General features: G+C 42.0%; 1 protein-coding gene across 4 annotated transcripts in view; it reads right to left on the reverse strand.

Moving 5' to 3' along the window:
• stxbp5a (syntaxin binding protein 5a (tomosyn)) overlaps window positions 1-25,653 on the reverse strand; it is a 216,033-nt gene that overhangs the window by 137,128 nt on the left and 53,252 nt on the right. For all 4 annotated transcript variants that reach the window (XM_068044510.1, XM_068044511.1, XM_068044509.1 and 1 more), the window contains exon 5: window positions 3,740-3,874. In XM_068044510.1, coding sequence (XP_067900611.1) covers window positions 3,740-3,874 — 135 coding nt within the window. The remainder of the gene's footprint in view (window positions 1-3,739; window positions 3,875-25,653) is intronic.

A 25,653-nucleotide genomic window follows, 5' to 3' on the forward strand; every position in this document is an offset into this window, starting at 1 on the left:
TAGTATTGGAGGAGATTAGAGATCGGGAGGGACATAGCTATGATGATATTCAAAAGAGGATGAGAATTTTATATGTATAACATTGGGGGAACATGAGCCAATGTAGGTCAGCAAAGACAGGGTGATAGATAATCGGGACTTAATGCAGGACAGAAAAACAAAGAAACAAAGAAAATTACAGCACAGGAACAGGCCCTTCGGCCCTCCAAGCCTGCGCCGATCCAGATCCTCTATCTAAACATGTCGCCTATTTTCTGAGGGTCTGTATCTCCTTGCTTCCTGCCCATTCATGTATCTGTCTAGATACATCTTAAAAGACGCTATCGTACCCGCGTCTACCATCTCCGCTGGTAACACATTCCAGGCACCCATCACCCACTGCGTAAAGAACTTTCCACGCATATCCCCCCTAAACTTTTCCCCTCTCACTTTGAACTCGTGACCCCTAGTAATTGAATCCCCCACTCTGGGAAAAAGCTTCTTGCTATCCACCCTGTCTTTACCTCTCATGATTTTGTACACCTCAATCAGGTCCCCCCTCAACCTCCATTTTTCTAATGAAAATAATCCTAATCTACTCAACCTCTCTTCATAGCTAGCGCCCTCCGTACCAGGCAACATCCTGGTGAACCTCCTCTGCACCCTCTCCAAAGCATCCACATCCTTTTGGTAATGTGGCGACCAGAACTGCACGCAGTATTCCAAATGTGGCCAAACCAAAGTCCTATACAACTGTAACATGACCTGCCAACTCTTGTACTCAATACATCGTCCGATGAAGGAAAGCATGCCGTTTGCCTTCTTGACCACTCTATTGACCTGCGTTGCCACCTTCAGGGAACAATGGACCTGAACACCCAAATCTCTCTGTACATCAATTTTCCCCAGGACTTTTCCATTTACTGACAGGATACCTACAAATGAGTTTTGGCCAAACTGGAGTTCATGGAGGGTGGAGGATGAAGAGTAAGCAAGCCTGTAAGTGATAACAACATGGATGAGGGTTTCAGTGCCAAATGGACTGAGATAGGGATGGAGGTTGTCTTTATGATGGAGAGAATATGAAGCTGGAAGCTTGGTTCAATGCCAAAACAGGGTGCACAGGTTGTGAAAAGTCCAGTTTGGTCTGAGGGATCAACCAGGGAGGAGGGTGGAGTTGACGGCAAGGGTATAGAGCTGGATATCATCGGAATATAAGTGGAAGCAGTGTCAGTTAAGGATGTGGCGAAGGCAAAGTATGGAGTTGAGATGGAAGAGGAGGAGGAGGAGCCTTGAATGGATCCATCGGTAGAGATATTGTGACTAAGATCAGATAAGTAATAGCACAACCAAACTGTGCTAGACAACAGAGGAGGGGGATTGGAGGAGGATGGTACAGTCAACTGTGTCAAAGGATGCAGAGAGGTCGGGTAGGCATAATGCAGCATTATCAGTCATACACAATGTAATTCATAACTTTGGTTCTGGACATCTCAGTGCTGCATAAGGGATTGCAAAGCTTCGGGAAAAGAGCTGCAGGAGAGATGGGCACAGGTCAGGGAAGTGACAACAGGTTCAAGGACATTGGAAAGGAGTGCCTTGTAGACCAAATAGGTTGCTAGTAACTGGAATTCTAGTGCTTTACAAGTTGTAGTTCCTGTAAATCTGGGCAGTGTTCCTCATGAAAACATATAAATATGAAAACTACAGTCCAAAAAAGCATGAAAGCAAGGGAGGAACCCAAGAACACATCAAAGACGCTATCTATTTCTTTTGATTGTTCTGGCTGAGACAAGATCTTATTCGTCTATGTAGCTTACTAAAAATCTATGATCTTGCATGCACCCATTGTGTCACACAAAATCAATAAATAATCTACACTTCTTTTGACCACCATTTTCCTTTCTTCAGATCAGTGTGCATAGCTAAAGCATTTATAACCATAAAGTGCTACAATTTGCAAAAATTAATCGGCCATTTAACATTAGGAATACCTGCGAGATGTTTCCCACATAGCTATTAAAAATCGAGCCTCAGTCAGAAGGGCTAAGGATATCAAGGGATATGGAACTAAGGCAGGTAAATGGAATTGAGGTAGCCATGATGTAATTGAATGGCGGAACAGGCTCAAGGGGCCGAATGGCCTATCCTTTACTCCTACATCAATGACGTTTATGTTGGGGTTCAAAAGATACTTGGAAAACGGCATTTTCATGAGGTAGCAGAAAACAAGAACATTCATTGGTCCATAATAGCTGCCATGGACCCATGCAATCGCCAAAATAAATTTGACTGCACAAGATAGCCATTTTGGATGTTGCACCTATGAGCGTTATTTTTAAACTTATTTCCCCATCTCAACAGACTTCCTGCTTACTTCGCAAAGAAGTTGGATAATTGGCATGACTTGTCCAACCAAAATGTCGGCAAAGTTTTAACTCAAGTCATTAAAGAAAACATTGGCACACAGCTGAGCTTCTAAACAAAGGCCCAATCATTTGTGCAACCAGACCCTTTTCCGTCTGAGTTCTTGCAACTGGCTATTCCTTTTAACATCTCAGCCATCTAAAACCAGCATTATCTAATATACCTTGCAAAATTTTCACTAATTGCACACATCCACACTGGAGGAAGACACAAAACTACAGTACAGAAGATTGGGGGGCATCGAATTGAGATGTTCAAGATTATTGAAGGATTTTAGAGGGCACAGAGAGAAACTATTTTCTCTGGTAAGGTGGGGGAGTCCAGAACAAGGGTGCATAACTGTAAAATTAAAGCTAGGCCAGTCAGGCGTAATGGCTGGAAGCACGGATTCATACAAAAGAACTCTCTTCCCCCAAAATGCTGTTGAGGCTAGGTTCAATGAAAATGTCAAAACTGAGGTAGGTAGATTTTTGTATGACTATTAAGGGTTATAGAACCAATGCAGATACATGGAATTGAGGTACAAATAAGCCATGATCTAACTGAATGGCAGAATACCCTATTCCTGTTCCTATAAATTGAACAGATTTAATAGTGAATAGTTAAGTAGACAGGAGCAAAGACAAACAAAGGATTTACAGTGACATACAAGCTATTCCTCCTCAGATGTATAGAAAACAGCTCATACATTTTCCGCACTAAAACTGGAATTGAAACAGGGTCCCGGACTATAATTTTACATGTCATTCACTGCTAGCTTTTCAAAGAGCTCCCCTGGCCTTCTCTCACTGACAGTTTCAGTACAGCCTCTGCCTTCCTGAAATGCACTTGTAATACCCTTTGAAGTTTGATCAGAAAAAAGAAAATAAGAAATGTGTCCAAAACTCAGAGTTGCCAATTAAAACATCAATTTTAAAGGATATATGTATTTGAACTTTTTGGCTTAACTCCCAGCAACACCGCTGCCACCTCATCATTATGGGAACACACTAACCCATTTCTAACACTTTGGATAAGCCGTGAGGCATTTCTTCATCTAACAACAATGATACTGGTAAAGATTTGTGTATGAAAGCCTTCCTGAACCACATCACAAACACTTTGTCCACTGTGTATTAGCCAAACTGCATTCCTTTAATTGCAACTGGTTTTAACCATGTATGTACGTAATAAGAAATAAAAGCTAATTGACAAAAATAATTAATATTTGCCCCAACGGGTTAAGACATCTATACTGGGGCCAAGCTTGACAAAAGTTGTTGATCATCTACTTGAAAATAAGCACATAAATTATCCTGCTTAATACTTTGCACTACAAGAATGAAGCACTCACAGTTCGATGGCTTTATTCCACATAATAACGTATCCTGAGAGTGTGAAAGACTCCACATTGACAATATGTACATTGCCTCTTTCTGTGCCAACATACAACCATTTACTCTGGAAGGGCAGATGGCAAAATGTTATCCTGTAGAGAAGAAAAAAATGTTGCATGAAAACATTATCCATATATTGTATTCATAAATTTAATGAAAGAATATTCATTTAAAACAAGTCCTGAATATATTTTAAATAAAATATGGATTTATTGATCGGGGATGTAGTGTTGGTTGTGGTACTGGACTAGCAACTTAGGTTGAAAGTTCATAGTCCAAGGCCAGCTGTGAAATTAAATTCAATAAATGATAATTTGACCATAAGAGCGATTGTAAAACCCCAGCTGGTTTAAAGGCCTGCTACCTGACCCGAACCAGACGACATGTGTCGGGTTCGGGTCTCAATTCTAGGTCCAGCATTCGGGCTCAGGTCGGGCCGGGTCGGACATGCTCTATCACTGGTAAGTGGCTCCACTGTTATTGTAATTTTTGGACTAGAAAGGTAGTTTTGTTAGTTATTTTAAGCTCGTGCAGATCAGCAACAAAGTGAAAAATGGAAAGTAAGTTAACCGATGGTCGGGCATAGGAAAAAATGGAAGGACTCGGGCCGGGTCCGATGTTGTTTTGTCGGGCTCGGGCCAGGTTTTTTTTTTGCAGACCCAACCCTTCAGGCAAATGAACCTGCGATCCCATTCAGTCTGACTTACACGTGGCTCTGTTCTCAGAAGCAGACCAGCAAACCACTTAGTCACAGAAACCATTCCTACCTTCAAGAAAGTAGCCGGCTACCAATTCCTCACAGTAACCAGAGATGTTACCCAAATCCCCAGAATACTTTAAAAAAAAAAAAGAGCACTGTTGACTCAAAACATTATAAATTGTACATTCCATTGGGACAAGGCTTCATCCCATTTTGATCAAAATTTACTGCAGAGCAAAAAAACATCCAGGGCCAGAATTCCAGTTAGAATAAAGGAGAAAGCCCTGTACGAATCTCACATTGACCATTCCTGACTGTTGCTCAATACGGGATTGTTTGGCTAAATAACAGCACTAAAGAAACTTTGATTTTTAAAACAAGTGTAGTAAAATGCATCTAAAAAATTGACAAACACAATGCGATTATTTGTCCCCCCCAAATGCACATTTATGGTTTGTATCAGTACTGTAAAGTTCATTAATGTCCTTACATCATGCAGCTGATCTATTCAAAGTTTATATATTTGCAGTCAACAGTCTCCTATCTATTTAATGCAGTCCAACATTTAAAAGACCACCCATAGGACACTCATTTCAACTACATAGTTGACATGTAATTCCCATTGAGTAAAGAGCTTGCAGATAAAATGTTGTTGCCCTGGTTAAAACCCAGACTAGTCAACAGAATCTCCCTTTGTACAAGTTACCAAAATGCTTAAACTTAAATTGGATGAGTTCATATTTTGGGAAAGAAATTTTCTGCAAGTCCAAATAAATGTAAAATTGCACAGTAGAAATATCCGACCCATTATTGATAAGTGAGTAGACTTCTGTGGCAAGGAGCTGGCCACCTTAAAGAAAGTTTAGTTAGACCTTTGAGAGGGGTAAGGGTTTTCATGTGACAAAGAGAGGTCAACTAGACTGGTTGGAAAGGATTGATATCTCTGATCAACTTAATTGCAATTCGCTGAATCCCATACACTCTTAACTCTACAGTACCCGTCAGATGATACCTCCAGCTCCTGAGCATTGTGAACCTTTCCTCTAGTGCACTAGGTTAATCTGTATCATGTGAAAGGCAAACTTTGAAATTGCTGACCAATGTGTTACAACAAAAGCTGGGCAATGAAGGCTGCTGTTCAACAGATATTTTAGTGGAATCTGCAAAGTGTTTCATTCTTCGTGCTCAGGAAAATCAGAACTGTCTGTCTAACTTCAGCCTCAGAACCCACTGACAGTCAATAATTGCCCTTCTTCGTTTACTACCACAAAATGATATTTGATTTTATTAATGATTCCCCTAAAAACCAAGGTTGTTGATAATTAAGATCAAGATGATAATCTTATGGCCGATCTTTTCCCCAGTGCTACTATATTTTGATGTAATCAAGTCCAGATGATTAGTTATTCTTTCTACTACCACGGTTTTGTTATCCACAACTACATTGGCTCTTCAGTGCTCATGGGAATTCCATGGCTACCTTGGCTCTTGAATCCTCACTGGTTATCCACAGCTACCTTGTCCCTTCAATGCTCAGTTTCGTTGTCCACGTCTACTTTGACTGTTCCATGCTCACTGTCTTGCCATGGTTTTTATTTGCCATTCCTAAATAATCATTTGGCTCAACGTCATTCTCCAGTTCCCAGGTCTCCAAATTTTACAACTGTTTATTGATGTTCATTGTAGCACAAGTCATTTGACTTTTTTTTTGTAAAAAGGCTTGCATGATGATCAGTGCTGCGCAAATCTCAACACAGTTCCACAACTCTCTTCACATTATTGGCCACTTTGTTCAGCCATGAATTATATTCATCATATATAATTTCTAGATGGTCATCCTTTAACAACCATGTACTGCTACTACGTCACCCGCAGTTCCTCCTCATATCGGAGTATAAATTTGTCAATTCCCTGTTGAGAGATTGGTACACTTGTAACTGTATTTCAAAAACAGCATTAATGCGCAGATTTTAAAATATTTTCCCCAGGAAAGGTTATTTTCCTTTGTTGCAATTCAAGTGATTCACCCAAGTGTCTGTGGATAAGCCAATTTACAGTTCTACAGCACTCTTCAGATAGATAAACAAATCAGGAGAAAGAAAGGAAGAAGGCACAATGTAAAAGGGCCTTGTTATGAACGCTGGACTTAATATGGGGAATGGTAGCATAGTGGTCATGCTACTGGGCTAGGAATCAGGAGATCTAGACAAATAATCTAGAGACACGAATTCAAATATTATGACAGCAGTGTGAGAATTTAAATTCAGTTAAACAAACAAACCTGGAATAAAAAGTTAGCATCAGTAATGGTGATCATGAAACTAATGGATTGTTGTAAAAACCCAAATTGTTCATTACTACCCTTTAAGGAAGGAAATCCGCCCTCCATGTCTGGTCCAACCTACAGCAGACTGCAGACCCACAGCAACGTAATTGATTCTTACCTGCCCTCCGAAATGACCTAGCAAGACACTCAGTTGAATCTAACAAATGGTGTGCAGACTGCAAGCTGAGTATGGAGATTTGAGTTTGGTGAGTGGAGATTTTAAGTGTTGTTATAAAAGTCTGGTCTGCAGATAGCATTTAACTGGGCTTTACCCTCTAGATAAAGTAGAGTTAAGAAAGTAAACTCAGTTTCTTACAGTCTGAGGCAGGGATTAACAGGCTCTACTGCAGAATAGCTGATTAGTTAAGTAGCTGACCAGTCAAATATGGCTGCGGCAGTTTCAGCTTCAAAAGGTATAAATACAGAGGTCTGGGTGCAGCTTGCAAACGGAGTGCAAATTGTAAGCTGAGTGTGCAGATTCTATTTTGGTGAGTGGTGAGTTCAGTGAAGGGGGGAGGAGATGCTCCATTTTTCTACTTTTTTAACCCTCCAGTATTTGGTTCTTGCTCCGGTGCAGTGGAAGGAGCTGTTTGGTGAGTACCTGGTAAGCTATTCCACTTATAATAAATAGTCTATAAAGTTAAGGGATGGCAGGACAGCTCTGCCGAGTGGAACATACAGCCTGTGGCACATGGGAAGGTATGGACGCCAGAGCATGGCTACCCGACCCGAACCAGACGACGTGTCAGGTTTGGGTCGCTCTGCCGGGTCCAGCATTAGGGCTCGGGTCAGGTCAGACACACTATCACCACCTCCAGTATGTGACTCCAATGTTAATATACATTTTGGACTTGAAAGGTTGTTTAGTTACAGTTTTTTTAAGCTTGTGCAGATAAGCAACAAAGTGAAAAAAGGAAGCTAAGTTAACTGACGGTTGGGTTGGGCGCGCGAGAAATGAAAGGACTTGGACCAGATGCGGTTCTGTTGGGCTTGGGTCGGGTTTCATTGGCAGACACGAGCCGGCCTTTAACGGACGCACCAAGTGTCCGAGACAAACATATTTGCAGGAAGTGTCACCAGCTGAAGAAGCTTGAGCTCCGGGTTTCGGAACTCGAGTGGCGGCTGAAGTCACTTTTGTGCATTAGCGAGGCGGAGGATTACGTGGATAGCACGTTTAGGGAGGTGGTCACACCACAGGTTAGGAGCATGCAGGCAGGTAGGGCATTGGTGACCGCCAGGCAGTCTAAGAGAACCAGGCAGGTAGCGCAGGAGTCTCCTACGATCTCACTCGCTAATCGGTTTTCCTCTTTGGATATTGGTGAGGGTGATAGTTCCTCAGAGGTGTGCAGTCAGAGCCAAGTTTGTGGCACAGCTGCTCAGGAGGGGAGGAAGAGGAGTGGAAGAGCAGTAGTGATAGGGGATTCATTAGTTAGGGGAACAGACAGACGTTTCTGCAGCAGTAAAGGTGACTCCAGGATGGTGTGTTGCCTCCCTGGTGCCAGGGTCAACGAAGTCATGGAACAGCGGCAGGACATTCTTCTGGGGGAGGGTGAACAGCCAGCCGTCATGGTCCACATTGGTATCAATGACATAGGTAAGAAGGGGATGAGGTCCTGAAAGCAGACTTTAGGGAACTAGGAAGGAGATTAAAAAGCAAGACCTCAAAAGCAGTAATCTCAGGATTACTCCCAGTCCCACATGCAAGTGAGCATAGGAATAGGAGAATTTAGTGATTGAACATGTGGCTGGAGAACTAGTGTAGGAGGGAGGGCATCACATTTCTGAGACATTGGGACTGGCTCTGGGGCAGGTGGGACCTGTACAAGATGGAGAGCTTACATTTTAGCAGGATTGGGACGAATATCCTTACAGGGAGATTTGCTAGTGTTGTTGGGGAGGGTTTAAACTAAATTGTCAGGGGAGAGAGAACCTTAGAGTGAACTCAGATTGGAGGGAAGCAAAATTGGTAACTTGTCAGGGGCATGGGAACCAGGAGCAAGTATCAGAGAGGAATAGAATACTGGGGGAGAAAGACAGCATGAGAGTAGGGAATAGCATGTTATCAGGTGGGGTCAGAGTAAGGGAGAAAGTAATCAAGTCTGAATCAGGGTTAATGTGCATGTATGTGAATGTACAGAGTGTGGTTAATAAGACTGGTGAGATACAGGCGCAGATTGCAATGTGGAAATATGATGTGCCTACAACAGAGATCTGGCTCAAAGAAAGGCAGGACTGGTTGTTAAATATTCCTTGATACAAGGTGTTCAGGAAAGATAGGAAAGGGAAAAAAGGGGGTAGGGGTGGCAGTATTGATTAAGGAGAACACTGCAGTGCTGGAGAAAAAGGATGTCCCAGAGGGGTTGAGGACAGAATTTGGCTAGAGCTAAGGAACAAAAAAGGTGCAGTTATATTGCTCGATGTTGTCTATAGGCCACCAGCTTGTGGAAAGGACGTGGAGGAACAAATTTGCAAGGAAATTACAGAGAGGTGCAAAAATTATAGGGTAGTTATAATGGGGGACTTTAATTATCCAAATATAGACTGGGATTGTAGCAGTGTAAAGGGCAAGAGTTCCTAGAGTGTATTCAGGAAAATTTTCTACAACAGTATGTAGCTAGTCCAACGAGAAAGGAGACACTCTTAGACTTGGTTCTTGGGAACGAGATGGGCCAAGTGGATCAAGTATCAGTAGGACAGCATTTAGGGGATCATTGTGCCATAAGGTTTAGGCTGACTGCGGAAAAGGACAAAGAGCAATCCAGGGTAAGAATAATTAACTGGAGGAAGGCTAACTTCAATGGGGTAAAAATGGAGCTGGGCCGAATAAATTGGAGTCAAAAGCTGGCAGGAAAACCGGTAGATGAACAATGGGCTACCTTCAAAGAAGAGATAGTTCAGGCACAGTCAAGGTATGTTCCCTCAAAGGGGAAAAGTAGGGCAAACAAATCCAGAGCTCCCTGGATGACAAAAGAGATCGACATTAAGATAAAGAAGAAAGAGTGTGCTTATGACAGATGCCAGGTAGAAAATACAATTGAGAAGCAGGCTGAATATAGAAGGTCCAGAGGGGAAGTGAAAAAGCAAATAAGAGAAGCAAAGAGAGAGCATTAAAGGAAATCCCAAAGTTTTCTATTGGCATATAAATAGTAAAAAGGTGGCAAAAAGGAGTGGGGCCGATTAGGGAGCAGAAAAGGGATTTACACATGGAGGTAGAGGGCATAGCTGAGGTATTAAATGAATACTTTGCAGCTATCTTTACCAAGGAAGAAGATGCAACCCAGGCAATGTTGAAAGAGGGGATCAGTCAGACACCAGAGGGGTTTAAAATTGATAAAGAGGAAATATTAGATAGGGTGTCTGTACTTAAAGTGGATAAAGCACCAGGACTGGATGAGATGCATCCAAGTCTAGAGGGACGGTAGGGTGGAAATCGCTGAAGCTCTGGCCATAATTTTTCAGTCTTCCTTAGACTTGGGGGCTGTGCCAGAGACTGGAAAATTGCAAATGTTACACCTTTGTTCTAAAAAGGGTGTAAAGATAAGCCCAGCCACTACAGGCTAGTCAGTTTAACTTCGATGGTGTGACAACGTCTGGAAAAAATAATTTGGGACAAAAATCAATAATCTCATGGACAAACTCGTGTTAAGTAAGGAAAGCCAGCATAGATTTATTAAGGGAAAATCATCTTTAACTAACTTGGAGTTTTTTGAGGAGGTAACAGAGTGTTGAGGAGGGCATTGCTGTTGATGTGTAGTACAGGGGCTTTCAAAAGGTGTTTGATACAGTGCCACACAACAAACTCGTGAGCAAACTTGTAGCTCATGGAATAAAAGGGACGGTAGCACAATGGATACGAAATTGGCTGAGTGACAGGAAACAGTCATGATTAATGAATGTTTCTCGGGCTGGATGAAGGTTTGTAGTTGAGTTCCCGAGGGATCAGTGTTGGGACCCTTGCTTTTCCTGATGTATATTAATGACCTAGACCTTCATGTACAGGGCACAATTCCAAAGTCTGCAGATGATACAAAACTTGGAAGCATTGTGAACTGTGAGGAAGATAGTGTAGAACTTCAAAAGGACATAGACAAGTTGTTGGAATGGGCAGACAGGTAGCAGATGAAGTTCAATGCGGAAAAATGTGAAGTGATTCATTTTGGTAGGAAGAACATGGAGAGACTATAGAAAATAAAGGGTACAATTCTAAAGGGGGTGCAGGAGCAGAGGGACCTAGGTGTATATGTGCACAAGGCATTGAATGTGGCAGGACAGGTTGAGAGAAGGGTTAATAAAGCATACAGTATCCTGGGCTTTATTAATGGGGGTATAGAGTACAAGAGCAAGGAAGTTATGTTGAACTTGTTTTAGACACTAATTCAACCTCAGCTGGTGTATTGTGTCCAGTTCTGGGCGCCGCACTTCAGGAAAGATGTGAGGGCATTGGAGAGAGTACAGAAAAGATTCATGAGAATAGTTCCAGGGATGAGGAATTTCAGTTATGAAGATAGATTGGAGAAGTTAGGACTGTTTTCCTTGGAGGAGAAGGCCGAGAGGTGACTTGGTAGAGGTATTCAAACTCATGGGGGGCTTGGACAGAGTAGAAACTGTTCCCACTCGTGAAATGATCGAGAATGAGAGGGCACAGATTTAAAGTATTTGGTAGAGAAGCAAAAGTGACATGAGGAAAAACTTTTTCATGCAGCGAGTGGTTAAGGTCTGGAATGCACTGCCTTAGAATGTGGTGGAGGCAGGTTCAATGGAGGCATTCAAAAGGGACTTAGACAGTTATATGAAAAGGAAGAATGTGCAGGATTATGGGGAGAAGGCAGGGAATGGAACTGAAGGAGTTGCTCTTTCAGAGAGCCAGCGCAAACATGATGGGCCGAATGGCTTCCTTCTGCACTGTAATAATTGTGATTGTAGCAAGGTTACATTTTAAAAACTGATCTTTAATGCAGCATAAAATGGACATTCAGAGGCAAAATGTGACCTCATATTAAATCTGCCCAGAGACAAGCCAGGGTGGTTATCATGAGAACAAGGAAGCCAGATCAAAGGCCCTTTTGAAAGCAGGGCGCAAGGTTTTAACAGCTAAAGGAGCATGGCTTTTGTTCTCCCAAACTCTCAGATTGGAAACAGGGAGCTGAGACACTAAATTGCAGATTTGAGTTGCAATTTTTAACTCCTGAAAACAAAGGAAGCCCCAGGTGGTTTTGCTACGGCAAGACTTATGGTCTCTGAAAATTGTCAAAGGCAAACAACTATTGACTTTTGATCCAGATAAATTGAAGAGACGTTCCTTGGTCTGGAGACTGAAAGGAAGAAACAAGAACGGGCAGAGCGAGAGAGAGAGAAAGAAAGAAACACCAGCGGGCTGTTTCTGAGAAAACAGCTGCTCTCAGATCCCTGATACAGCAAAAGGCTGCTAAGACTTGAACCTGGTTTGAAGGCCTCAGGTTCGCAGAGGAGAAAAGACAAACGGGGTCACCAGAGATTTCCTTATTACCCGAAGTCCAGTCGAATGTGCTCGGAAAAAGTGAGCAAAGAGAACGTTAGCTTGAAAAAGATACTGGGAGATCCAGCCCATTCTAGCTGGGAGGAGTTTGGGACTTTTAACGTCAAGGATACCTTTTCCCTGAGAGCACTCTAACATAAATGTGGTGTGGGGCTTTCGAGTGTGTTAATACATTAATGAGAAATACCTTTCTCTAATTTAATTAGCTACTTATTAAGTACTGTTTGGTTAATGTTGATTTTTAGTTTAGTTGTTATAGTAAGTGTCTTAAAACTTGAAATCTTGTCTTATGATTCTTTAATTGGTCACTGGGAAGTTCGTATCCATTAATGGTCTCTATGGAGGTCATAAAAGTAGGATGGGAAATGAAAAGGCGTAAGGACTGAGCAAGGGAGGTCCAGAGGGTGGGAGCGTAGCAATGGCTGATGAAAAGCAGAGTGAGGGAGGATACATATGTCACTGTCTCAGAGCAACAGATAAGCAAAGGGACATAGAGATAAAGGAGATCGCACATGTAAAGAAGAACTTGCATTTATACAGCACCTTTCCCATGCTCATCACATTCCAAAGTATTTTAAAGCCAGTTAAGTACTTTTGGAATGTAGTCACAGTTGTAATGTAGTAAACGCAGTAGCCAACTGGCATACGGAAAGGTCACACAAGCAGGAATGAAATAAATGACTCGATCATGAGGGATAAATGTTGGCCAGAACACTGTGGAGACTCCCCAGTGCTTCTTCAAATTGTGTGGTGGGATCTTTTACCCAAGACGACAGATGGAGCCTTGTTTCACGTCTCATCCGAAAAATGACACCTCTGAAGCACAGCCTAGATTTTGTGCTCGTTTTTGGAATGGAGCTTGAACCCATGACCTTCTGACTCAGAGGCAAGACTGACAGCTAAGCCAATTTGTAGGGACCTGAAGAGATGTGGATTTTGAAGTTCCTTCCCTGGAACACAGGAAGTCACTGGTCATTGTTGTGAATGCTGAACCTTGTAATCTGATTGTATTTTTAAAATTGTGATTTTTTATAAAAGTTAAGATGGAGTCTGGAAGGGCAAATGACCTCACCTCCACTCTGTGAAAGGACAAGACAGCAATTGTAGTTACCAGGATAACAGAGAACACAGATCAACTGACTTTCTTTTGAAGAACAGAGACTGCAGTGCTAACACCTGAAGAACAATGGGTTTCATCCTCCCAGATTTTGAGGTCATAAAACAAGGCGCCAGTAATTCGGTAAATGTAAACATACCAGGCAGTGTTTGCACCTGGGAACAATGGAGAGGCCCAAGTGGCTTTGTGAAAAGAGACTTCTGGACTTTGCACATGGGATCAGTACAATAAGCTGTTGACTTTTGAGTCCAGATAAATTTAACAGACTTTCTGAAGGCAAACAGGCTGTAAGAGAAGAAACTCAGGGGTAGCAGTATCAAGACAGGCTGTAAAAGAGACCGAGAGCCAGGTGGAAGAAATGAAGACAACCAGCAGTGGCAGCGAGAGAGACCGAGAGAGTCACCTGCTCTCTGAAGATATACAGCGAAAGACTGCGAAGACTTGAACCAGTTTTGAAAGTTGACGTTTGCAGGAAAGGTAGAAAAAACAGCTGCATCACCTGAAATCACATTATTCACAGATAGCTGGTTGAAAGTGTTCGGAAGAAGTCAGCAAAGAGGACATCGATTTCAGAAAGGTCTGAGAGATCTAAACCATTGCAACTGGGAGGAATTTGGGACTTTTAACCACAATGGATCTCGCCATAAAAAAGGACTGTGACATACATACAAGTGTGGTGTGAGGTTTACAAGCATTTTAAGAAGTAAAGAAAATACCTATGTAACTGAGGTATCAGCTACTTACAAAGTACTATCTGGTTAATAGTGATTTGTTTTAGTTTAGTTGTAATAAGTCTTAAAATGTGAAAATCTTGTCGCATAATTCTTTAAATTGGTCTGAGGGGGGGGGGTTCATGTTGTGTATTCTTCACATTAACAATCTCACCGAGGTCATAACATCACGAGGATGAAAGTATGGACTCAGATGAAAGATCACTGACCTAAAACATGAACTATTTCTCTCTCTGCAGATGCTGCCTAACCTGAGTATTTCCAGCATTTTCTGTTTTAATTTCACATTTCCAGCATCTACAGTATTCTGTTTTTGTATGAAGCATTCAGTATGAATCAGAATGCAGCCATAGTGATGACTTGCATTTTATGAAGTAGGAAGAGATGATGGAAGAGACTTTCGGAAGTGGGGGGAGAGAAAGAGGTGCACAATGCTTCTGAGATGAAACGAAGTCGGCACAGTAACAGAAGAAATGTAGGGAAGTAAGCTGAATTCAAAAGTTGAGCAGTAAGTCAAGATGAAGCTAGAGGCATTAGGTGGTTGAAGGACCCAAAGAGAATTGCGTTGGCTCCATCAACATTTAGCTGGCAACAGTTTTGGATCCTCCAACCTTTAATGTTGGACTGGTCGCTGGAAAGAGTGGCAACACTCCTGAAGTCAATACAGAAGATCGCTGTATCCACACCAAATAATGTCAGCAGGGATCGCATGCAACTACTGAAGAACAAAGAGCCAAGAATGCAGCCCTGAGATACATCAGTGCTGACTCAGCAAACACATAAAAAGAAGCCAGGAGGGTGCAATGTGACAAACATGGACATTTGGAGGATGGAGCGATCGATGCTGAAGGCAGAGGAGGAGGGAAGAGTGAACTAGATTGGAAATAAAAGGCAGGATATCTACATTACTTCACATCTTTCAAACTAGTATAGAACGCCAAAGTTCACAGTATTTTAAGTGAGCCATTTTTAGAATTTCATTTCCCACACATTGCTGCCTTGCGTCTAATTTACATTATTTGGTGAGCACTCTCCCAATTCCCTAGAAAACCACAAAAAAAACCATAAAAAAATGAACAGATTCCAATAACTCAGCACATAGCAATTACACAACCTCCAGGAAGCAAAAGCACATTCCCGGTTAAACAACAAGGGTGAAATTGCGGAAACCCTGGCCACAATCCTCACGAGGACTGTGTTACACACCTGTCTGAAAAAAGTAGAGGGGGATAAACCTGGCAACTACTAGCCAGTCAGCCTAACATCGGTGGTGGGGAAAGTTTGAGACAATAATCTAGGACAAAATTAATTAGCACCTGGAAAAGTATGAGCTAATAAATTAGTCACCACCAGATTTGTCACAAGTGGTTCTAATAGAATAAATAAGCAGAAGCTGTTTCCTGTGGCTGAAGGGTCAGTCACCGGGACACAGAGTTAAGGGGATTAGCAGAAAAAACAGAGGTGACATAAGGAAACTCTTTTCTTCAAACAAAGCAGGTTATGATGATCTGGAACGCACTGCTTGAAAGGATGGTAAAAGCAGATTCAGTAGCAACTTTCAAAAGGGAACTAGATAAATATTTAAAAAGGGAAACATTGCAGGGCTATAGAGAAAATAGCAGGGGAGTGGGACTAATTGGAAAGCTCTTTCAAACAACTGGCACCAGCACAATGGGCTGAATAGCCTCTTTCAGTGCTCTATGATTCTATGAAGTTAAAACCCCAGTAGAGGGTAAACACGAGTCCAAAAATTGAGAGCTATAAGTACACAATGAATTAGGAAACAGATCAAGGAACAATCATGAACTTTCATTCTTCATCAAGACGATGGCCTGGATTTTGTTTTTTTTTTTAAATGCTCGAATAGCTACCTTGTAAGTGGTAAGGTTGGCACTAGTAAGGTTTTAGTTAGTATAATTTAGTAATAATTACTAATTAATTAGAATTTTACTATTTGGACAGAGAGAAAGGCTGTGAGTTGTGTGTGAGGGATTTTACTGACTAGGGGAAGGAGGTGCTCTTTGGTCTCTTTCTTTTTTGCTTTTTCAGCCTCCACGGTACAGCAGAAGAAGCTGATTGGCAAGTAATTGGTAAGTTATTCTACTTATTACAATAGCAAAAATAAAAAACTGTTTTTGTAAAGCTAAGGTATGGTAGAGCAGCTCAGCCAAGTGGAATGTGCCTCCTGTAGTACGTGGGAAGTCATGGACGCACCATGTGTCCTTGACAAACATATCTGCAGGAAATGTCACCGGCTGCAGAAGCTTGAGCTCCGGGTTTCTCAACTTGAGTGGTGACTGTAGTCACTGTGGTGCATCCGTGAGGCAGAGAACTATGTGGATAGCATGTTTCAGGAGGTAGTCACCCTGGAGCTTAACAGAGCGCATGCAGAGGGGGACTGGGTGGCTGCCAAACAGACAAGGTCAAGGCAGTAGTGCAGCAGTCCCCGGAGGGCATCCCACTTTCTAACCGGTATTCAGTTCTGAGTACCAATGGGAGAGGGGTTCCTCTGGAGAGTGCAGCGAGTGTCATGACCAGAGCCCCATGGGTGGCTCAGCTGTGCAAGGAGGGAGGAGAAAAGACAAGAGAGCAATAGTGGTAGGGGATTCTATAGTTAGGGGAACAGATAGGCGTTTCTGTGGTCACAAACGTGATTCCAGGATGGTATGTTGCCTCCCTGGTGCAAGGATCATGGATATCATTGAGCGGCTACAGAGCATTCTGGAGGGTGAGGGTGCACAGCCAGACGTCAAGGTCCACATTGGTACCAAAGATATAGGAAAAAAGAGGGATGAGGTCCTGCAGACTGAGTTTAGGGAGTTAGGAAAGAGATTAACAAGCAGGACCTCAAGTGTAGCAATCTCTGGATTACTGCCAAGGCCACATGCTCGTGAGTATAGAAATAGTGGAATACAGCAGATGAAAGCATGGCTCAAGAGATGGTGCAGGAGGAAGGGCTTCAGATTTCTGGGCCATTGGGACCGGTTCTGGGGAAGGTAGGACCTGTACAAACTGGACAATCTACACCTGAGCAGGACTGGGACAAATATCCTTGCAGGAAGGTTTGCTAGTGCTGTTGCGGATGGTTTAAACTAGTTTGCCAATTTGAGGCCAGGGAACAGAAGACAGAAAATTAGTGAGTGACTCGGAAAGACAGAAGAAGTAAAGGTTAAAAAGTGTACATCACAGGAATTTGGCAGTGTTAAAAGGCACTGATTTAAATGCAAGGAGTATAGTGAATAAAGTCGATGAGCTGAGGGCACAGATAGACACGTGGCAACATGGTATTGTTGCTATAACGGAAATTTGGCTTAAGGTGGCGCAAGAATGGCAGCTCAACATCCCTGGATATAGAGTTTTCAGGCGGGATAGAGAAGGGGATAAAAAAGGAGGGGGTGTAGCATTATTGATTGAGGAATCAATAACAGTTGTGAGGAGGGATGATATGCTAAATGAATCAGCAAATGAGGCCATATGGGTGAGGACCAGAAATAAAGGGGCAGCCACACTACTAGAAGTGTAGTATAGACCCCCAAATAGTGAGAGGGAGATGGAGGAATAAAAACTATAGGGCAATAATAGTTGGGGATTTCAACTACCCTAATATCTACTGGGATACAAACAGTGTGAAGGACACAGAGGTCACAAAATTCTTGAACTGCATTCAAGAGAACTTTTTAAGCCAGCATGCAACAAGCCCAACGAGAGGGGGTGCAATTCTAGATTTAGTCTTTGGTAACGAAGCTGGGCAAGTAGATGAAGTAACAGTGGGTGACCAATTTGGAGATGGTTTGGAGATCATAATACAGTTAGTTTTAGCATAATCATGGAAAAGGACAAAGATAAGACAGGAGTTAAAGTTCTAAATAGGGGAAGGCAAATTTTACAAAACTGAGAGGTGATCTGGCAAAAGTGGACAGGACACAGCCACTGGAAGGAAAATCAGTGGCAAACCAATGGGAGGCATTCAAAAGCGAGATTCTACAGAAAAAGTGTAGGCATGTCCCGACAAAGTTAAAGGGTGGTACAGCCAAATCTAGAGCCCCCGGTTATCTAGAGGCTTACAGGATATATTGAAGCAGAAAAAGAAAGCTTATGACGATCACAAAAAAATAATACTTTAGAAAGCCTAGAGGAGTATAGAAAGTGCAGAGGTGAAGTAAAAAAGGAAATTAGAAAAGCTAAGAGAGGACATGAAAAAATATTGGCAAGTAAAATCAAGGAAAACCTAAAGATGTTTTATCAGTACATTCAGAGCAAGAGGATAACTAAGGAACGGGTTGAGCCTATCAGAGATGTACAAGGGAACTTGCATGTGGATGCAGATGATGTGGGCAGGGTTCTTAATGAATATTTTGCCTGTCTTCACAAAGGAGAGGAATGATGCAGACATTGCAGAAAAAGAGTGTGCAATATTAAATACAATTAACAAAATGAGAGGAAGTACTAGAGGGTCTGACATCCTTGAAAGTGAATAAATCACCAGGGCCAGATGGATTGCATCCCAAGTTGTTAAAGGAAGCCAGGGAGGAAATAACGCATGCGCTGAGGATCATCTTCAAATCCTCACTGGATACGGGCGAGGTGCCAGAGGATTGGAGGTCTGCGAAGGTTATACTATTGTTTAAAAAGGGTGCGAGGGATAGGCCAAATAATTATAGGCTGGTCAGTCTGACCTCGGTGGTGGATAAATTAGAATCAATTCTGAGGGACAGGATAAACTCCCACTTAGAAAGGCACGGACTGATCAGGGATGGTCAGTATGGATTTGTTAAGGGAAGGTTATGTCTTACTAACTTATTTGAATTCTTTGAGGAAGGAGGATTGATGAGGGTTGTGCTGTGGATGCGGACTATATGGATTTTAGCAAGGTATTTGACAAGATCCCGCATGGCAGACTGGTCAGTAAAACGAAAGCTCATGGGATACAGAGGAATGTGGCAGGTTGGATACAAAATTGGCTCAGTGACAGGAAGCAAAGGGTAGTAGTCAACGGATGTTTTTGTGAATGGAAAGCTGTTTCCAGTGGTGTTCCACAGGGCTCAGTGTTGGGTCCCTTGCTGTTTGTGGTATATATTAATGATTTGGACTTGAATGTGGGAGGCATGATTGGGAAATTTGATAACACAAAATTGATTATGTAGCTGATAGTGAAGAGGATGGCTGTAGACTCCAGAATTATATCAATGGTTTGATGGAGTGGGCAGAAAAGTGGCAAATGGAATTCAATCTGGACAAGTGTGAGGTAATGCACTTGGGGAGGGCAAATAAAGCGAGGGAATACACAATAAACGGGAGGATATTGAGAGGGGTAGAAGAAGTGAGACACCTTGGAGTGCATGCCCACAGGTCCCTAAAGGTGGCAGAACAGGTAGATAAAGTGGTGAAGGCATATGGAATGCTTTCCTTTATTGACCGAGGTATAGAATACAAAAGCAGGAGCTGTATAAAACGCTGGTTCGGCCACAGTTGGAGTATTGCATACAGTTCTGGTCGCCACATTACAGTAAGGTCATAGTTGCTCTGGAGAGTGCAGAGGAACTTTACAAGAATGTTGCTAGGGCTTGAAAGTTGCAGCTGTGAGGAAAGATTGGATAGGCTAGGGTTGTTTGCCTTAGAACAGAGGAGGCTAAGGGGTGACGCAACTGAGGTGTACAAAATTATGAGGGGCCTAGATAGACAGGAAGGACCTGTTTCCCCTAGCAGAGAGGTCAATTACCAGGGGGCACAGATTTAAGGTGATTGGTAGAAGAATTGGAGGGGACATGAGGAAAAACTATTTTCACCCAGAGGGTAGTGAGTGTCTGGAATTCACTGCCAGGAATGGTGGAGACAGAAACCCTCAAATCTTTTAAAAGGTACCTGGATATGCACCTGAAGTGCTGTAACCTGCAAGACTATGGGCCAGATGCTGGAAGGTGGAATTAGATTGGGCAGCTAGTTTTCGGCCGGCACAGACACGATGGGCTGAATAGCCTCCTTCTATGCTGTAATGTTTCTATGGTTCTATGGAGCATATCTGACAGCATCTTCCAGAGTCCGCACAGGCACAGTTAACGGCGGAAATCCAGACGGTGCCATTGGAGATATTCTGCTCCTCCACAGGATGCGCTGTTACAATCTTTGCCAATAGACTCGGCACTAAAAGCAATTTGATGACTTGAATTTGGGGTCTTTGACCACTTATTACCCCATTGAGGATGCCAGAAAGAGTTAGGGCTGGTGCATTCAGGAGTAGTGAATGATGGTGTGATAAGTCACAATTATTGCCTCACATCATCTCCACTCTGAAAACTTGATTTTACAGTTGTTGAACCTCAATCCTTCGGAAGTTAATTAGTGTTGGAGATTTAAAGAATTTTTTTTTAATTTTCTGTGTCTTTTTTCTCTTTTAATTCCATCTACGTTTCTCAATTATTTTGCTTTTTGTACATGATTTTAATCTAATTTATAGTTCCTGCTTTAAACTGCATGTCTCAGTGAGACCCTTCAAACCAATCGGATGAAGAGCCTTGCAGTTTCTTGCCCTGTTCGCACACACCAGATTCCCTGTAGAGGGCACCACACTAGATCAGATGCCCAATGGCAGCAAGTTTCCACTCAAAAGCATGCAAAAAAATTTGTATGCAGCTTCAGTGGGGTGAATGGTGAGCGTCGTTTCTTCACCGCTGACCACAAAATCTGAAAAAATGCTGGGATATGCTGACAACTGCACTTAGTTTTAATATGCTTAATTTGAACAGAACAACCATAAAAAAATGGCTTGCTCATTTTATTTGGATAGTTTAATCCAAATTACTGGACCTGCAAGAGTCATGCACAAGTCCACTGAAATTATGCTAAGGCTTCAGATTAAACTAGTCAGGCCACAACTGGGCTATTATGTTTTATTCAGCATACCACACAAAATATATATATGGACAGATTTGTTTCTCTTAAGTGCATATATAAACATATAATTATCTCCTCCTTTAAGACAATCCTTAAAACCTATTGCCTGACATCTCATGTGGCTTGGTGTCAAATTTTGTTCAACAACTCTCCTTTGAAGTGCCTTGGGAGTTTTTACAACACTATTGGTGCTATATAAATGTAAGCTGCTGTTAGACATGTTTACATATATGTGCACACATTCTTCAGAATAAAATAGCGACTGGTCAATCTCCAGTGATGTGGCATTCAAGGATTCCACATCAAGGACAGGGGGGTGCGAATTAGGAGAGGAGGGCAAGGGGAGAGGGAGAAAAGAAGGAAAGGGTGATGGGGCAGAGCCACAGTGGGATGGGGAAGGGGTGCCTTCACACTTTTCATGACTGAGAACTGACAAGATTTCAAAAGTTGAACAGCTTTCCATTGTCTTTCCTCACGATGAGCTCAGAACTGTAGGGCAGGGTTTTCTTCAAATAAAGCAAAAACTTTTTCAGAGACATTTTTACTCAGATATTGCTATTCTTTAGAATAGTTATTGACATGATCATTGATAATTTTGCTCCTACAAGATGGCCTATACTTAAATGAGTAGGCATGACATTCTGAAAGATAGTTATAAAACTGCACCGAATACACGTACCGGCAGTTGGGTCAGGCTTGGTGCAGTGAGTTCTTGTCAACCTTGGAGGCTCACCACCGCCTTCACAAGGGCAATTAGGGATATGCTCACATCCCATGAATGTAAAGAAAAAACATTGACGGAAGCACTGCAACAATTTTATACACACGACATCTTTGGTCATTAATATTTTACAACACATCCTAATGGAATATTGCACAGGCAGACGCAATTTCAAAGTTATGTTTTTGAGGGGTTAGGATAGAAATTATTTCAGCTTTCAAGCAAGTAGGAACAGAGAATGGATTCCTTTGCCCACTGAGAACAGAATGAGCCAGCAGAAAGTCAATAGGCCTGGACAAAATAAGATGAGATTTTCATCTTTTGTCCTAAGTTTTTTTGTGATTACCTGCAACGACTACAGAACACAACACTTTCCCAAATCACAGACAGAAGTATCTTTTCAGACCCTGTGAGCATATTTTCAATGTCCGAGTAAGCATAATTCTGTCATCCAATTTGCAGTCACTTGAAATCAGCGTTTCCCAAATGGTCTTACCAATCATAAAACAACTTACATTTACACAGAGCCTATAATGAAGAAACACATCCCAAGGTGCTTCACAGAAGTGTTAACAAGATAGTGCTTCACAGAAGTGTTAACAAGATAAAACAGATGCTGCATTGTTGATTGAAACCGGAGGGGAGGGGACTGAGAGCCAAAGGAGACAGTTAAGGGAAGACTTTGTGATGGAGAGGATATTGTGTGCTGATTCCATTCTACATACTATAGAATTTGTATAGAAGCATACATCAATAAAAGTATATAAAGAATAAAAGGCACTTAAATAAGGTCTAACTGACCTAGCATTATAAAGCTAGCTATCAAAATAATGGCTCAATTAATCGATCACTTTAGAAACTTAAACTGCTCATTCCACGCGACTCAATGGGGAGCACTCTCGCCTAAGTCAGAAAGTCATGAGTTCAAGCCCCACTCCAGCGATCTGGGCAGATAATTGAGGCCAGGGGTCTGAAACCTGCAGCTCCAGAGCTGTATGTAGCTCTTTAACATCTCATATGCGGCTCACAATCTTTTCCAGTCGTTTCACATCAAAATAAAGAAAGCCGGAAAAAAATTAAACCAAGAAAAGTAAGAGCCATGTTTTTATTGTGGGGATAAAAAGCTAATTATTCTGCACTTTACAGTTTTAAATGATTATTTTAATTAAAAACATTATCGTTCTCTAAATAAACATGTTCAAGTGGTATAGCTATACAAGGTTATAGTTAATAAGAACATAAGAAATAGGAGCAGGAGTAGGCAATTCAGCCCCTCGAGCCTGCTCTGCCATTCAGTAGATCATGGTCGATCTGATTGGAGTTGAGGCCACACTTTCCCACCTGCTCCCCATAACCCTTGACTCCCTTGTAGATCAAACAACTGTCTAACTCAGCCTTGAATATATTCAATGACCCAACCTCCACTACTCTCTGGTGTAGAGTTCCAAGGATTAACACCCTCAGAAAAGAAATACCTCCTCATCTCCATCTTAAATGGGAGACCCTTTATTCTGAAACTGTGCCCCCAAGTTCCAGATTCCCCCTTGAGGGGGGACATCCGCTCAGCATCTATCCTGTCAAGCACCCCTCAGAATCTCAAATGTTTCAATAAGATCATTGCATCCAGTTCTGGTCACCACCTTTCAGGAAGGATATGAGGGTCCTTGAGAGGGTGCAGATTTACCAGAATGATTCCCGAGATGGGAGCATTTAATTACAAAGTTATGTTGGGAAAAACTGTGGTTGTTCTCCTTAGAACAATGGAAGTTGAGTGGAAATTTAATAGAAATGTACAGGATTATGACAGGCTTAGATAGGTTAGACAAGGAAAAACTGTTCCCATTAATAATGGTACAAGGACTAGGGGACACAGATTGAAAGTTTTGGGCAAGAGATACAGGGCAAATATGAGGAAGAACTTTGTAAAGCAACGGATGATAATGACATGGAACTCGCTGCCCACAAGTGTGGTGGAAGCGGAGACATTCAATGACTTCAAAAGAAAACTGGATGGCCACTTGAAGGAAATAGAATTGCAGGGCTGCAGGGATCGAACGGGGGAGTGGGACTGATTGAACAGCTCCATAGAGAGCCAGCACAGACTTGATGGGCCAAATGGCCTCCTTTTGTGCCATAAATGACTCTGTGGCTCTCTATGATCACCTCTCATTCTTCTAAATGCCAATGAGTATAGGCCCAACTTGCGAAACATTCCTAATAAGAGATCCCATTCATCCCAGGAATCAACCTAGTGAACCTTCTCTGAACTGCCTCCAATGCAAGTATATCCTCCCTTAAATAAGACCAAAATTGTACGTAGTGTTCTAGGTGTGGTCTCACCAACGCCCTGTACAGGTGCAACAACACTTCCCTATTTTTATACGCCATCCCCCTTGCAATAAAGGCCAACATTCCATTGACCTTCCCAATTATTTGCAATACCTGCATGCTAATCTTTTGAGATTTATCTACATGGGCACCCAGATCCCTCTGCATCACAGCATTCTGTATTTTCTCTCTATTTAAATATTTTGCTTTTCTATTATTCCCACCAAAGTGGACCTCACATTTTCCCACATTATGATCCATCTGCTTCATTTTTGCCCACTCACTTAACCTATCTATATCTCTTTGCAGACTTTGTCCTCCTCAACTTGCTTTCCCACCTATATTTGTATCAGCAGCAAATCTGGCTATAATACACTCTGTCCCTTCATCCAAGTCATTAATATTGATTATCATTGAGATCCCAGCACTGGTCCCTCTGGCACCCCAACCTGAAAATGACCTATTTATCCCTACTCTCTGTTTCCTATTAACCATCCAATCCTCTATCTATGCCTCAACACCATGAGCTCTTATCTTGCACAGTAAACTTTTATGTGGCACCTTATCAAATGCCTTTGGTTCAAGGAACAGGTTTTATGGTTGTAACCCTTATTGTTTCTAATATAGCTGAGATGATAAATTATTCTAAATGTGCTATTAGAAGCTACCTTATCATGAAAATCAATAGCTGAAAAAATTGTCTTAATTCTACACACTTAAAGTTTGTTTTAAAGATACCTGACAAAATTATAGTTAAAACGTCACATATTAATTCAGAGTTAGGTCTATTTTAATTTTTTTTTCTATTGATACATAAATTCAATACATATATTTTAGTATATATGCAAATAATGCATTTTACCAGGGACATCTGACAATTTGCCAAGTACTTGGTTTGGAAATGCAGAATTTTCGTCTTGCGGCTCCCAATAGATTTTATTTTGGATAAATGTTTTTTTGAAAAGGCTCTTCAGGTAAAAAAGGTTGCCGACCCCTGATCTAGGGTGACACTCCTAGTGCAGTACCAAGGGAGTGTGGCACTACTGGAGATGCAATCTTTCAGATAAAACATTCAAGCCTGTCTGTTCTGACAGATGTAAAAGATCCCATGGTACCGTGTTTACAAAAAGCAAGACCACTCTGTATGCTGCCTAGCATTCATCCCTCAGACAAAAGCACCAAAACAAATTAACTGGTCATTCATCTCATTTATGGTCTGAGAGTCCCTGATGTGTACTGCTTTGCTTGGTGAACGCGAACTACATTTCAAAAGGACTTTGAGACACTGAGAACGTAATGAGGTTATATAGTCATTTAAGTTCCTTGGAGGCCTCCAAGATCATATTCCGGTCCAGAGTCCGCTCCATCGAGCAGGATGAGACGTGCTCGCGTTACTTCTTCCAAAAGGTACACAGAGAGAGCTCTGTTATCAGCAGCCTGAAGGAAGAAGATGGCTCGGTAACGTCTTCGCAGTCCGACATACTAAGGATCAGCAAATCCTTTTATGCTGGGCTGTATGACGCGAAGCCCACAGACAGCAGA

This window comes from Heterodontus francisci, chromosome 13 (genome assembly GCF_036365525.1).
Source record: "Heterodontus francisci isolate sHetFra1 chromosome 13, sHetFra1.hap1, whole genome shotgun sequence".
NCBI classification, from domain to species: Eukaryota; Metazoa; Chordata; class Chondrichthyes; order Heterodontiformes; family Heterodontidae; genus Heterodontus; species Heterodontus francisci.